This window comes from Delphinus delphis, chromosome 3 (genome assembly GCF_949987515.2).
Source record: "Delphinus delphis chromosome 3, mDelDel1.2, whole genome shotgun sequence".
Lineage (NCBI taxonomy): Eukaryota > Metazoa > Chordata > Mammalia > Artiodactyla > Delphinidae > Delphinus > Delphinus delphis.
Window position 1 is genome coordinate 172,788,247 of NC_082685.1, and position 15,689 is coordinate 172,803,935.

Genomic DNA, 15,689 nt, shown 5'->3' on the forward strand with positions numbered 1-15,689 from the left:
ATCAAAAACTTATATTCAGTAAATCTGCGTGCTTTTCTCTCATGAGTCTGTTCTTTGTTACAGAGCCCCAGAAGAGAACCCAAGATGGACAGAGAAAAATTCTTCCTCCCTCCAGCTCCAGCTCTGACGGGTATTCGATCATCTCTGAATGACTTGACCTCCGCCCCACCCCCATATCACCATCATTGGAGGCAGGGCTGGAGCACTTAGCCTGACAGGCTACCCGGACAAGCGCTGCTCTGGGAGGGACCTCAGTGGGACAGAGAGAGAGACCGAGACAGTAAGATAGGGAAAGACAGAGAGACAGAGACCCACAAAGACAGAGATCAAGAGAGGGAGGAGGGGAGAGGCAGACAGAGGCACTAGGAGGGAGAAAGAGTCAGGGGCCAGGGGACACGCTGGGCTGTGTGTAGGGCTGTGGATATGGACGTGGGTGCAGGGGGTGCAGGTGCCGCTCATGGGGACCCACACGGGCCGGACCCCCCAGACCCCCCAACCCTACACTCAGGTGGGACCCTCCGTCAGACACAGTCCGGCTTGCCGTTCCCTCAGAGCCTCAGCAGTGCCTCCCCTAGGGAGGGGGCGGCATCGTGCTCCAGGGGCCCCAGCGTTGCCAGGCAGGCCAGGTGTGAGCGGAGACGGCGGGAACCCCCCCTGCCCTCACCCCCGATGGGAGGCAAGGACGTGCACCAGGCAGACCCCAGAGGGCGCTCTGCTGCCCACGCCCTGCCCCCTCAAAGTCGCAGGGGCTGCGCTCCCTAGGGGAGGCTTGTTGGTGACGTCCCTGACACAACAGAACCCCGTAGAAGAAGCACGACCATGTGGTAGAAAAAAATGTCCCATTTATTTATGTTCCTAAAGTTCGGAACAGTCAGCCCTGAAACAGGGTAACAAGGAAGAGAGTTTACAGCAGCCGGCAGATCACAAAGGCGAGGGCCGTGCCCCAGCCACCTGCTCCTGTTCTGGGTGGATGGTAGCTGATGTCGCCGCTGCCCCAGGATGGGGTCTGGGGGGAGCACCCGTGGCAGGAAGTGCGCTGAGTCCTGCATCTACCCAGGCTCTCCACCCTTGGGTGAGGGGGGGGCCCTCTCAGGGCCCCATCCACACGACAGGACCTCCCAGCACAGGCTGGATCAGAGCTTCCGGCCCAGCTGCTGTGCCCCCAACTCCACCTGGGACGCAGGGACCCTTGTCCCAGGTGGAGCCCAACTCGAGTGCCGCTGGCCACACACAGCTTGTTGAAAAGAAAACGAAACCGAGATTCCAGCTAAACTCAGGAAAGCTCCCCCTGTGTCCGGGACGCACCCCGTGGGGGCTGCACCTGGGGACTGCCGTCCATGGCCTGCATTGCCTGGAAGGCGGGGGAACACGCTCCCAGAGGGCCCCCTGCTCTGAGACACCCCACGTCCATCGTGGGACTCTGCTCGGGGGTCCACGTGATCCTACCCGGGCCTCTTGCAGCCTAGGAGTGTGGGAGCGTCCAGGGCATCACAGGGCGTCTTTGTAGGCAGGACAGCGGGGGGCCCATGACGTGATGCCCAGGCCCCGAGGGGTGTGCTGACTGGTGGCCCCGTGCCTGGCAGAGGACGTGGTCAGGAGCCTTGGCTTGAGTGTCTCCTTCCCAGACCTCGTGACCTGCTGTGCACACGTCAGGGTCGAGGTTCCTCTGCTCTGAGGGGGGTTCTCCCTGAGGGGCCACATCTCACCCAGATGCGTCACAGCTGCCCAAAGAAGGACCTCTCTTACTCGGGTCCCCTCCTCCCCCAAGGTGCTCTCGGGCTCGGGACGTGCATCTTCTGAAGAAGCAGTTGGGGCCCAGCAAGGCCAGGGATAGGGCCCCAGAAACGAGTGCGTCCTCTAAGGCTGACACCCACAGGTCTGGGCGAGTGAGTGAGCAGTGTGCCGGCTGCAGCCTCAGCCGGCAGCCCTGGGCGTCCGAGTCCCAGGGGAAAGAGGTTCGGGCCCTGCAATGTGCCAGTTCAGTGTTCGCCGTTCTGACCCAGCACGTGAGTGTGAGTGTGCGTGTCTCCCCACGTGTCCCGCAAGCAGCGACGGTGTGAACGGGAGCACTTGGACAACTTCGCATGTGGTTTGTAGGAAACGGTCTACTTGACAGGCACAAGGAATCCACCTTTACCGGCAGACCTTCAATCAGATCTGGGCGCACGTTCGCAGCTGCAGGCCCTCAGTGCAGCCCAGCGCAGGAGCGGAGAGAGGGGCTGTGAGACAGGCGGGCCCCTGCCTGGGACGGTCTCCTGGCGCCCTTCACAGCCCCCCAAGACGCCCAGGCTCTGAGACCTCCGCGGAGGAAGTGGCCTCACAGATGAGGACCCTGCAGGGCCTCTTCCTAGAGACGGCGTGTGTCCCGCGGCTCCCACCCAGGGCGGTGCCGCGCACGGCGCGCGGGGTGTGTGGGGCGCGTGCGGGCTGTGGCGCACGCAGGGGACTCCCCCGCTGAGTCGGGCGTGGGGAGGGGTGACAGTGCCAGCTGCGCCGTCTGGCGAGCAGGGCGGGAGCCTCCTCTCGGGGGGGAGTCGGGGGGATGGGGGAGCAGCCAGGCCTGGCCCGCCGCCCCCTCCCGGCGTGCCGTTAACATCCGTGGTGCATCCGCGCTCTGGAAGCATCGGGACAAGCTGGAGACACGGTCGGGCAGCCTGGGTGGTGGCAGTGTGCCCAGCGCCTCAGGGATCACGGTGGAGCTTGTGGCCTTCCAGTCAAACCACCGTCCAGACGCCCGAGACGTGAGGGGTTTTGTCCTGGCAAAGGGATCAGGTCACTGTGAGTGACCCAGGGTGTGAGCACCAAGGACTGGTCCCTGGACTCTGGCTCAGCACACACTTAAAATCGGACCTCCCCTTCTGGTGCTGCTCAGGAGGGGGCCGGAGGCATCGCCCCAGAACCTGGGACGTGCCTGCAGAGAGGAGAGCTTTACGACCCCGTGTGGGTGAAGGCACTGAACCGGCAGGCCCGGCTGGTGACGAGTGGCTTCCTGTGGGATTGGTCCCCTCAGTCTCTCCTTTTCAGGGGATGATGTCTCTGTGTGTGCGTCCAGGGTTTCTGGGGTCTCCTGTGCTCCCTACTTGCGGGGTTAGGTGTCATGGCTCTCCTGACACCCCTGAAGGTAGAAACACACGTCTGCATCAATGCAGGGAAATACTGCGTCTTGCCCAGGACGCGATCCCGTCAGAATGCGGGACTGGGGGCCGAGCAAGCGTCCCAGGGAGGGCAGAGCCCCTGAGCCTGGTCCATCTGGGACTGGGTTCAGAAACCTCCTTGGCCAACCAGTAGCCCTCCTTCACCCAGGACTGCAGGGGCTCTAACAAGGCCCGCCTGGAGTCGGGGCTCGGACGAGCCTGGAACCAGCACATGCCAGACGGCACAGGTGCAGCCTCCGCATGGCAGGCAGAGTGCGGCTGATGCTTCAGGAGGCCTGCAAACCTCTCTAAGTGACTCAGAGTCGCTGGAGACAGAGCCAGGCCTCTGGATCACAGGCAGCCCGCTGGGTGCCGGAGTGTGCGTGTGGGGTTGATTCACACACAGGATGGCCCACGAGGGGGGCTCTGTGTGGTCACCGGCGGCCCAGCATCTCTTGGGCGGCTACTGACCCCCCCACCCAGCACCTGGGCCTCTCTCGTGGGGGCCTAGAGGAGGGGTACTCATGGCCGTGATGAACTGGTCCCCATCAGGCTGCTGCTGTGAGCCCTCCCGAGACACCCTGACAGTCCTCGTCAGACGACAGCTCCGCAAGCGGCAGGGACGGCCTGCGAGGCTGGGGCCGCTGTCCCCTGACGGGCGGTGGGAAGACTCGGAATTCCCGGTCCCTGCAGAGAGAAGCCCAGTGAGGACCGTCCTCCGGCCTGGCCGGCTGCCCCTCAGGCCTACTGTGCCCGGCACTCTGGCCCTGAGGCTTGCACAATGAGAATGACTTACAAGGCACAGATTTATAACCAGATGACCCGTGATGCCGGGCTAAAGCAGGAGGACGGCACTGCCGGAGGTCAGACACCACTTATGCTCATGAACAAGAGGTCTGTGACTTTGCTTTTCTGAAATCAGGAGGCCCAGTGCAGCCGGAAGGGGAAGACTGGGAGGGAGGTCGACCCCTCCCCCAGCAGGAAGCCTCACCCTGGGCGGTAAGAGTGAGCCCAAGCAGGGGACAACACAAAACGCGGCAAGAAGGGCCACGCGGCTTTGACAGAAAGCGGGACAGGACGGGACGGGAGGCGCGCTCCCAGGGGCGTGTCCTGTGCCACCCCAGACAGAGTCGCGGCCGCAGAGCCCAGGCCCGTGGGGTCACTCCCCAGGGTGGGGCCCCTGCCAGGGTGCAGCCACAACCTCGAGTGTGGCTGGCGGGTGGCTTCTGCGGGCCGTGCTGGGGATGGCAGACCTGAGCCCTCCGACACCCTTCCGCCTGGTCTTCCTGCCGGGAGAAGTCCCGCCTCCAGATCCTGGTCTGACTGAGGCTGCCGCAACCCAGATGGGGGCCACCCGCGGTCCCGGAGCCTGAGGGACGTGTCCAGGAGAGCGCGGCCGCTCTGGGCGGGCGATGGTGCGTGCTCCCCGTGGCCGCTGCCTGTTCTGAGCAGCTCCCGCCCAGCGCTTCGCGCAGAGGCACCTCTGCGGTGGTCGGGACGCCCTCAGGGGTGACTTCACGGTGGCAGTGGTGCATTTTGGGCTTTGGAGGGCACTTGGTTTGCTTTGTCTGGTTTCTCTTTTTGCTTGTTTTAAACTTGTTCCCTGTTCCCTTGTCTTGAGTGGAAATGGAATTTTTTTTCTTAAGTAAATGAAAATTTCTAATCTGGAAACCTTTGGCAGCGTACGAAATCGGGGAAACGATGAGCACGTACGCCGGCCCCAGGCACTCATGCACTCTCACGCACACACGCAGTCACGCACTCTCGCACTCATGCACTCACTCACGCAGGGAAGGTCGGCCCCGCCTCCTGCTTCAGCTCACCCTGCTCCGTGCAGGTGTGCACGCCGCACGGACAGGGGTAGCGGGCGGGACTTGTGGGCGCGGGCGGGGGGCAGCGGCCCCCGGGCAGAGGAGGACCGGCTGCTGGAGGAGGACGTGCTGCTGTCTGAGAGGGTGGAGTGCAGTCTCTTGAGGGGGGCGGTGTGGTCACAGGAGGGCACAGCTGTGGACGCTCGGGTCCGTGCCTCTGGACGGGGACAGAAAACGAGGCTTTTGGCCTCTGCTGTAGAGGTGCAGCCTAGATTCAAGAACAAGATGGCCAGCCAGAAAACTACTAGGTTCCTTCCCCCGCGGTCACATCGGGCCTCATGGGGCCGCCACCCGTCCAGCCCGATGTGTTGGTCCGTGGGGCCCGGCGCACTGCGGCGCCTGCGTCTGAGCTGGCGGGGCCGAGCGGGAGCTGGGGCTGTGGCCGCTAACCTGTTCCCTTCCCGGTGTAACTGATGGCCCGGTCACTTATGGCCGCGTTGCTGGGCTTGACGTCCATGGATGGCTTGCTGCCTATCCCAGTGGACACCATCTCCTGTGTCCTGAGTTCTAAGATAGGAGCGTGTGGGGGAGTTTTCTAAGCAGCTCCCTGGGTTTAATTCCACCCTGAGTGTCTCTGGGGGACTGGACAGGCTGAGGTGCCCGTTCCGGCCTCTCTCAGGGAGCCCAAGGGGGTGAAGCAGGAAAAAGGAAGACGTGGGACCATAGAAACTGGGTGTCCAACCGGGAGGGGCAGGTCTCCGTCTGCGGATGAAGGGACATCCACTTGAAGTGGGACAGAGGCCTCCAGGCAGGGCATGGCTCCGGGAAAGACAAACTGACAGGTATCCGCCACGCTTGAAACTGAGAGGGGATCCAAGCACAGGGTGAGGGCCTGAGCACGAATGAATGCTCGGTAAACCAAGCAAAGAGAGAGGATGGCGATTACAGCGGGGGTGCCCAGAGGGAGGGGACACCAGGCCTTGGGTTCGTGCTGCTCCTACCGGGCGCCCCGAGCAAGGCTGCTGCGTGCGTGTGTGCACACGTGTGTACATGTGTCTCTGGGTGTCTGCATGTGTCTCTGTGAACATGTGTGTCTGTGCATGTCTGTGCATGTCTGTGTGCCTGTGTCTGTGTGCATGGGGGGGTCCATACTTAGAAGGACGTGGCAATGAGGAGGCCGTGGGGCATCGCTGGTGACAGGTCAGGGCCCTGGCCAGGGTGGTAGCCTCCGAGTGCCAAGTGGTCATGTTTGGATGTCAGGGTGTTAGCATATTAGGGTTTCTCAGGCCCAGCGGGGTGGTCAGAGCCGCCAGAAGGAGGGCCAGCTTGGAGGGGTTGCGATGAAGATGGCATGTGTGGCAGCCAGCCTGGATGAACTGCCACTCTGAAGTAGACAGAGGTGTCCCAGTGATGAACTCAGGGGAGAGGAGGGACTGGGGGCAGACATGAAGGAGGAGGGAACGAGGTGGGGGGTCTTACCTGTGGGGAGACCACAGGCTGGCCATCGGCGCAGCGTCCAGGAGGCCGGGGCCTTGACCACAGGGAGAGCAGGAGGCTGACGCCACGGGTCTGAGGGCGTCTGGGAGCTGGGGCTGAGACCTCTCTCGGAGCGTGGGGGCCGGGGTCTTGCTTGTTGTTTTAAGGAGAAGTAAGTGTTCGGTGCTGATGGGCGGTGCTAAGGAGCCCCTCGGACCGACCACGAGCCCTGCGCCCAGCCCGAGCCCAGCCCGAGCTGGCCCTGCACGCCGAGCGCCCTCCAGCCGCTCTGCCCACCTCGGCTCCGCAGAGCCTGCCACCACAGGACCTTCCCTATCACGTCCGTCCAGGAGGTCTTGACCTCCGCGGAGCTCGCCTGGCGAATGTAGGTGTCCTGGGATTTCCGCCGCCTGCGGAACCAGATCTCAAACCTCAAGCCACTGTCCCCGACGTTCTCCGTCATCCTGATCTGTGCCATCTGCAGCCACGAGCACCGCGAGGGACCTCAGATCCTGCCCTTTGGACAACTGACCACTCTCTGGCTGACGCTTGACCCCAGCGCCTCCGTGCCGGAGGTCCCCTCACCCAGACACCGAGTGGTGTGGACGAGGCTGGGCCGGGAGCCCATCGCCCCTGCCCCCCCGTTCCCCCTTGCCCCCACCCCCGCCATCCACACTGGCTCCCTTGTGAGGGCTCAGTGCCCCCCCCAGAAGGGCTCCCTGGCGCGTCATCACAGGACCCCTCCGATGAGCTCGCTGGCAGGGAAGGGGTTGTGGTGGGGCCTCTCCCGGGAGACTTCGCCCCCAGGGCCTGTCTGGGGGGAGGGGTGAGGCCCTGAGACCGCCCAGGGGAAGGCTGCCTCTGTGCTCTGCCCACCTTCACCCAAACCTGAAATGGAGTCACCGACGAGGAGACATTTGTTTTCTAGCCCCTGGACTGGCACGTGGAACACGAAGGACAAATGGCTCCTTGCGGCTTCTAGAGGCCCCAGGCTCCAAAATTCAGCCTAAGAGCCGCAATAGCAAATAACCTGGCGTTCCCTCCGGCCCCCAGCACCCTCCCTGACGCGGTACCTTGAAGGACTGCTCGTACGCGTACACGTCGTGGCCTCCGTCCACCTTCTGGGTCTTGCTGAACAGGATGAGGTCTTCAAACAGGAACACACGCCTCAGGTGCTTCTTCCCTCGGCAGCAAACGAGGAACTCGTCCTGGCATATCAGCCGCCCCTGTTCCTTCAGATCCACCTGCAGGCAGGCTGGCCTCTCTCAGGGGGACGGGGCATGACCTGATCCCAGCCCTGCCCTCGCGCCCCTGTAACGAAGCTTCCACAAGGCGACGGCTGCGTGAGGGCCAACTGCGCCCAGCCAGGCCGCCCCTTCATGGGAGGTGCCCCCCTGCCTCCCGTGGACGGCCCTGTCCTGGGTGACGCCTGGGCTGTCCCAAATCGCTGGGCTGAGCTCACTGGACAGAGGGCTCGGGGGCCTTCGGGTCTGCGGTGGCCGCCTGGGGCCGATCTATCGTCTTGGAACTCTTACTAACGCTGCTCTAACAAGGCGACCGCGTCTTCACTTGGGACGGGGAATTCGGGGCGGTCCTGCCTGACCGGGAGGTCCGCTCTTCCTCCTGGCCCTGGGCGCTGGCCCCACCATGGCCCCCACAGGGGGCGAATCGGTAGGCTCAGGCCCACAGCCTAAGGCCAAGCTCAGTTTTTCCCATATCCAGTTATTTCAGAGTAGCCCCAAACACTGACGTTTAACATTGAGAGCCCGCCTGCCTCTCCTCCCGTGGCTCCCGCCCCAGCAGCCTCTCCCGGGCGTTCCCTTCCCTCTGGGCGGGGGTCTGGGGGGTCTCAAGTGTGGGCGCCTCCCCGCAGGCCTGTCCTATGGCCCTCAGCTCGCCCAGCGCCTGCTCACGGGCGGGGCAGCCGCCAGCCTCCTGGACCAGGGCCCGGAGCAGCAGTGCGTACTTGCCCACGCGCTGCACGGGCTTCAGCAAGTAGGAGGCCAGGTCCATCTTGTCACCCAGCTCCTGCTGCTTGTTCTGCAAGGCCGGGCGATAGGGTCAGCCCGGGCCAGGCCAGGCAGCAAGGCTCACGGGCGGGACGACGACCTTGAAGAAGGCGTTGCCGTGGCTGCAGAGCAGGGCGTCCGCCCGGGCTTGTTCTTGCTGTACAGCGCGTTCCTGCCAAGCTGCTCCTCCTGCGAAGGGAGGGCTGGGGTCAGAGGCCGCCCAGCTCCGCAGGGTCTCGCCGCAGTCGGGAGCGGGCACTCGGCTCCCCGGACGTGGTGGGAGCCCTAGACTCAGTCTCAAAATACCAGTTTTCAGGGAAGAGGCAAGAGGGGTGCTCAGGGGGTGGGCGCGAGGGAGGGTTTGAAATATTCATTAACAGTCAAGAACCAACTTTGGCTAAACATTTAAAATTCTCAAGATCACTGTCAACATAAAACAACACGGAAGCTGCACACAATGGCTAAAAGCATTTTTTAAGAAATAGCTGAAAAGACACAACATGTGGGACGTGCTCCAGCGCCGGTGCTTTTGTCATATTCATAGTTAACAATGCTGAACCAGGACTGTCACCTGCCCCCAGCACAGACGCTGCCCCGGTGCCCCAAACTGTGTTTCGTAACTAACTACTTGTTGAAAGAACCTTCTTTTCAGAGTAAATTAAGAATTTTATAAAGACTCAATATTCATGGTTGAGAAGAGACTTATCAAAACCTCAGGTCTCCTCGGAATGATCTATACATCCATGCGGCTCTCAGAGCTGGTCAGGAGGGTCTGGCGCTCCTCTGGAAGGGGAGCTGGGCAGGCTCGCAGGAAGACCGTGACGGGGACCAGGTGGGCTTCCTACGTGCAGGGAGCAAACCGATTTTGGACGCTGCTTTGCGCCAGCTAGCTGTGAGGGGTGGGTTGTGGACAGATTAGGTGTGATGACACAGGTGCAGCCCCAGTGCTGAGGGGCTCTCGACCAGGGTGCCGTCTGCTGACCCTGAGGCCCAAGTGTCCAGAGCCAGGTCATAACTGGCAGGGACGTATCTCCTGACCCGGACACAAGGGATCCACTCGCCTGAAACGTGGGCCGCTCCCAGCACGAGTGGGGCTGGCCTCACCCTGTTCACACAGTGGGCTGGGGACTCACATATCTCAGGAACGCGTGGCCCACGGCCCAGGGGCAGTGCCGGCAGTGCTCCAGCCCCGGGAGGAAGCGCCCGTGGTGGAAGGCGTAGAGAGTCTCCCAGTTCCCGAAAATGACGCTGCGCTTCCCTCGGAGGTCCTGGGGCAGGTCCGTCCTTTCCATTTCTGGAAAATAGTTGTCGATGACATATCCTGAGGACCTAACATACTGCCTCTCCGTGGAGATCATCTCGGCCATCACGTGCTGCGTCGGCTGCTGAAAGACAGAGAGCCGAGGGGACGCTCAGGCCTCGCGTCATCAGCGTTATTCCTGCCTCGGAGGAAACCAGAGACTGAAACTCCAGAGAGATGAACGCGGTATGCACAGACGGGAGGCGCACAAAAGCACTGTCTCCCGTGGTTTCCCGTCTTTGGGGACGAGTAATTTGCAGGCGCTTCGCACCTGAGCTGTCCTCTCACCGGTACTGGAGGCGCTCCTCTGGCGTAGCGGAGCGCAGGGAGGTCACAGCAGAAGGAAAGCTGTGGCGACGTTTCCACGCTGCCGACCACGGCCTTTTCAGAAGAGAGATCCCTTCGGGAACTGGAAAGGAGAGATTCGCAGGCTCCCTAACTCCAACCCTGAATCCAGACGGCTTGATTCCAGCACCGTCTTAGCGGGCAGCTCTGGCAGGAAGAAGATTCGCACGCCCGCAGCAGGGAGCCCTCTGCCAGGAAGGCTGTGCTGGGGATTTGCGGGAAAACCGGTTTCTGGCGCACACCGGCGGCTAACCTACCACAAGGCGTCCCTGAAAAGTCAGCTTTACTCAGGGACCTCTGACCCAGATGCACAGAAGCCGCTGCAGCAGAGGACGGAGAGTAGGCCTGGGGGCCAGTGTGCTGCGGAGATGGACAGTAGGCGGAGGGGCCTGTCTGGGCTGGAGGTCCCCACGCACACTACGCGTTTCTTCCCTATTTGAGAGCATCCCACCAGCCGCCTTCTGAAACTACTCCATCCTAATGACACCAGTGGGGGTTGGTAGAGTTTTTCCTGCCATTATCTGTCTTTACTTTTTGTTTTTAATTGGAAGAAAAGCAGCTAACCATAGGAAATGCACCGTGGTCAGAATGCTGTGAGTTCATCCTGTTTGCAGCAGACCCTGGACGGCCCCTCTCACGCCTGCAGCACGGATTTTACAGGTGCTTCTTGTTTCTGGGAAGACGGCGCCTTCTGCTGGTGGGGGCCCTGGAGCCCTTGGCGGTGGCAGTGCCGACAAACACGGCTGCTGCCACGCGAGGTGCCCTTGTCACACCCACGCACGGCCGCTGAGTCACCTCCTGTAGACACTCGCCGAGAACAAGTGTTCTTCTTCAATATCCAGAAAAAAAATACACACTAGCATGGTCTGGGCATCTGGACCAAGTAAATGGAAATTGACTCATAAAGGATGGAAAGTTCTGGGGAAATGACTGCTGGCCAAGCGGCAGGAGCTCCCTCCAGACAGCTGGGTTTCCGGGAAGACGGGGCGGTCCGCGCAAAGCTCCCGCCCTGGCCCCGGCATGTGGGAGGACTCGCTCCCTTGAAGGTTGTGTGCGAGGTCCCCACCGCCAGGCCTGGGCTTGGTGGGTCTGAGGCCCGTGAATGGCGGGAGGGGGACCCATCCCCAGCGGCAAAGGCAGGACAGCTTCGCCAACCTGCTCCCTCCCAGACCCAGGACGTGCACTCTGGGTGGCCAGGCGGCTCCCGGTGAGTGGACCACGCCTACCCCTGCCTTCTGCTGCCCAGACACCTTCAAAATGAGCTGGAAGGCCATCCACAGACACGCAGCTCTCCCTGCGCCTGCCCACACCCCACAAGGTCCACCTTTAACAAGGTCGTTGAAGGTTGTTTCAGAAGAGCATTTTGTAACCGTCTCAGTTCAGATTCGAGCTGCTCTCTGGAGGAAACACACGTGGACCCATCCGATGAGCAAAGGACACCAGGGGATGCCCCTCCAGCCAGGGCTCACTGCAAACAGGGACAAACAACCCAGAGGCTGGGAGGCCAGGCTGGCGTCACGGACTGTCACTGGCGTGGGCGGGGTCCTTGACCACTTTTTATCCAGACAGTTAACAAGAAGTATCTTTTTGCAAACATCTTCCTAAACATTTAACAAAATAAACGGACATCTTCATTTGGGCAACAGATAAACGGGCACACACCTCTCACCTCAATACTTAGAGACTTTTTTTAAAAGCAATTTTTAAAGTAATTTCTTCACGTTGTGGGCTTGGTTTGCTTATTGTAATTTTCTAGAAATGGGCTCTAAACAACTAGAGTTGGTTGTTTAACCATCAGAGCGGGGGTGCTAGGTCACTACACGCCCTGAAAAAGGAGGCGGCTGTCAGAGATTCTGTTCTGAGCACAGGGAGATCGCTAACGTCTTGTTTAAAATCAGACGTGAGTGCTTCAGCCTGGACCTGACGCGGAAGGCCCGGGGGGCGTCCGTGGGTTTCCCACGCTGGGGAAGGGCATTTCACGGCTCTGGGTCTCTAGACCCCACTGACCACTAGGCCCACAGGTTGAGGGCATCTGCCTCACCTTCCAGCTTGCCCTTCCCATCCTCCTCGGAGGGGTGGGTCCTGGAGGGAGAGGACAGACTCCGGTTCCGAGGGAGCCGAGGGCTCTCGGCACGTGGCCTCAGCGGGGGCCGCTTCTCTGAGGCCACAGCAGTGCCGATCACCTCCAGGCCTCTGATGAAGACCCCAGTGTGGCCCAGCCGGAGGGAGTCGCTGGGGCCACTGTCAAGCTGAGGAGTCGCGAAGCTTTGTGCTTTCTTCCTAATTTTCTGCGGGGGGTGCTTCCTGGGGTGGGCGGGGAGCAGGTGCCGCTGCTGTCCTGTGCGTGCACACCTGGGCGCAGGTGCTCGCCCTGCCCACACACAGCAGCTTGTCCGGCGAGGCCGGGCAGCAGTCAGGCCCACTCCCCAGCTCGGCCCTCGGGGTCAGCAGGAGGGGTCCAGGAAGGCTCAAGGGGCTGCCCCTCGGGTCCCTGGGCAAGCTCGTGCTTCAGGGGGCTCCAGCCCAGAGGCAGGGTGCCGGGGCCCGGGGCCTCTTCTCCAAGGGCCTCTTGCCAGTGGCGTCGGGTCTGCCGGCTCTGCAGCCACAAGGTTTGGCCCCGTGGCAGCGCCCACTGGCCGCCGGGGCCCACCACCACCACGCTCGCCCTGGGGAAGCTCTGCACGGCCTGCCGGCGACACCGCTTCAGATCCTCGGTGACCAGCTCTGGGTCCGGGCGCTCTAGGCACTGACTGCACCGCAGCGTCCGCCCGCTCACCTGCCCGGCACAGGAGGGCACCGGTCAGTGCAGTGAAGGACGGTCACGGCCAAGGCGGCCTGGTAAACTCAGGTCACGCTCTGCCTGCTGACCAGGTCGCCCAAAGTGAGGACCAGGGTGAGCCAGAGGCCAGAGTGAGAGGAAGGCCCTGTGCTCGCGGTGGCAACTGCCGGCCGGACTCGACCGTGGGCATCAGGGCTGGAGAGGCCGTGAGACGGTCCGCCTGGTGTGCGACCCATGGGCCAGGGACCTCGGGCCGAGAGTTCCAGGCCTGCCCTGGCCTCTTGGGTTCTGTGCTCCTGAGGAGTCTGGCCCTGGCGCCCTAACGGCAGGCATTCTAGGGCGCTAGCGAGAGTGCGGGTGCGGCTGTGCTGCAATCGTTCTGGGATCTTTGACAGTAAGTGGACTTTTATAACTGAGCCGGTAAACAGAAAGAACAGTTCACGAGTCCTCGTGGCCTGTCTGTCCGGTACAATAAATAAACCCCTCACAGGTCTACGGAGAGCCTGGCGGGGGGGCGCCCACCTCGCAGCGAATGTCCGCAGCAAGGACTGGGCAACGTGTGCACACCCTGGGAGGGACTGGGCCGGGGCTCTTACCGTCTCGCAGAACTCGGACCCGAGGGCCTGCCTGGCCAGCTCGCCCTCCCTCCGCTCAGCCAGGCCGGCCTTGGCGCTCAGACTCCTTCTGAAGTCCTGGGTCCCTTCCTCCGCACCTTGCAAGTCCTCTTCCATCAGCCGTAGCCCTTTCGGACGATATTGCTGCGGCCCAAGGAGCAAAGAATCAGAACAAGCCCCAGCAGTGCCCTGGGTGTCCCTGCATGTGTCCTGGTGGGCACCCACCGTCAGCCTGTCCGGGAGAGCCTGGGACGCCTGCCACTGCTTTGCATTCCCCAGAGACAGCAGCTCCAAAGGCCCGAGGAATTTCTCTCTTTCTTTTTCAAACCACGATGTGATCTACGTAGGAAAAGAAGGTTTTACTTTTAAATGTGCTAAGGAGTCCGGCCCTAAGACTTCGGAGGACAAAGGAGGTGTCAGATGCCGCCTCGGGGCCGGTGCATCTGATTCCTACAGCCACACGCCTCGTCTGAACGGCGTCTCCTGAGCGCATCCGAAGGCTACTCGGCCTCAGTCTGAACCACGGTTCTCACTTGTGACTTTTCAATCTGTGAGTGGGAGTGACGCTTGGGTTGGAGAGGGACTGGGATGACCACAGACCTCCACGGCTCACATTTATAACTTTTAATTGTTTGGAGGTGGAAATTAAGATCATTGAAAAATGGATCCAGAAGTTTCAGTTTCAAAACTTGTTACTATGCTACACAAACTCCAGAAACATTCCTCAGGCTGGTGGCACCTGGGAGGGACGGAGGGGCGATGGCAGGCCTGCCTGCACCTACACAGTCCGATGTGGTCACGGTCATCACTTTAGAGACGCAGTTCCCATGGCAACAGCACTACGCTCACTGCGGGCACGTCAGAGGCAAACCCTCACAGGGCAATGCAGGGGCATCCGGTCGTTAGACACCCAGGAAGAGGTTTGCTATTAAAAAATGGAGCGATTGGGCTGGATCTATCAGGACAATAATTGTATTTAATGAACTCAGATGTATGAGCAGAGGAGAGAGACCAGAGTACATGCTCTTTGTGGACAGAGTCATGGAAAAAAACCATCAAACCTAGATTTTTGCAAGGAAGCACCTGCAGTCCTAGAACTGCCAGGTAGAGAAGAGGAAATGGTCAGCAGGGCAGAGGCGCCTCAGAGGTGGAGTCCCACTTCCGACCTCGAGAAAAAATAAATTCCAGTCGGTTTGAAAATTAAATGGAGAAATTCAAACCATGAAAGTCTTATAATGGAATACATTAGTCATTCTGTAACCGAAAGACAGGAAAAGCCACATAAATCATAAGCAAAGTTAAAGGACAAATTACAAGTATCTGCAACACAATCAAAGGATTAGAAGTGACATAATGAAACTATTACAAACTGTAGGGAAATTGGCCAAGTACACGAAAAAGCAATTTATTAGGGAAGTAAAAATAACCAATAAATGTAGGAAGAAAAGGTTCAACTGCAGCATAAAAGATCCGAATGCAGACAATGATGAGACACTTTATCGTCACCTGTCAGATGGCAAACGAGAAAGCCGGCCTCGAAGGCTGCCGAGAGCCCAGGCTGGGCCAGCTGTCTGGAAGGCTGCTGGAAGATTCTGAAAACCTCAGGAGGTGCGCCCTGACCCTCCAATCCAGCCTAGGAATTTGCAAACAATCACCAAGTGTGAAGGATGTGCAGGTGGCGATGTGAAGGATGTGCAGGTGGCGATGTCTGTAATAGCGAACAGCAGGGCAGAGCCCCGGGGACTCCCAACGGCGTGCGTGCCCACGCAGCCCCACCTCAGGGCCCGCCAGAGGAGCGCATGAGGCAGGATCTCACTGTGGTTAAAACCTAGGTCCTCTCTAGTTCTTCCACAGTGTGCGTGCAATTGCTTAGGAAAAAAAAGCAACTTAACACACTATATAGGATGATCCCATTTTTAGGTTAAAGTGCATTTAGTTTTGGGTGAAGACGGCAGGCTAAAACTTATCTAACTTTGATCCCTCCTGGAACACTGCTAAAGCTTCAGTAACCTCTTTCAAGGCATAAAGGATGGGGACAACAGACAGGCTGGGAAGGAGCGACACTGTGGGGGCCCTGGGCATCCTGCGCAGGTGGCGCAGCTGACGAGGAGGTGAGGGAGACCTGGAGCTGCGAGAGGTGGGGGCCCCAGTGCACGCGCCGTCCACCCCGCAGCGCCCGGGTGCTCTCTGCACAGGGGGAGGCAGGCAGAGGCCACGGGAA

The 15,689-nt window shown here is 60.7% G+C and overlaps 1 protein-coding gene across 1 annotated transcript in view; it reads right to left on the reverse strand.

The window, feature by feature from the left end:
* Window positions 1-835: 835 nt before the first annotated feature.
* PLEKHG4B (pleckstrin homology and RhoGEF domain containing G4B) overlaps window positions 836-15,689 on the reverse strand; it is a 65,537-nt gene continuing 50,683 nt past the window's right edge. The window contains 14 exon segments of the mRNA XM_060007215.1: window positions 836-3,821; window positions 4,958-5,162; window positions 5,396-5,512; window positions 6,719-6,899; window positions 7,495-7,665; window positions 8,192-8,461; window positions 8,531-8,574; window positions 8,577-8,619; window positions 9,564-9,812; window positions 12,112-12,386; window positions 12,389-12,489; window positions 12,544-12,851; window positions 13,451-13,612; window positions 13,694-13,807. Of these exon segments, the coding sequence (XP_059863198.1) occupies window positions 3,683-3,821; window positions 4,958-5,162; window positions 5,396-5,512; window positions 6,719-6,899; window positions 7,495-7,665; window positions 8,192-8,461; window positions 8,531-8,574; window positions 8,577-8,619; window positions 9,564-9,812; window positions 12,112-12,386; window positions 12,389-12,489; window positions 12,544-12,851; window positions 13,451-13,612; window positions 13,694-13,807 (2,379 nt within the window). The 3' untranslated portion in view covers window positions 836-3,682.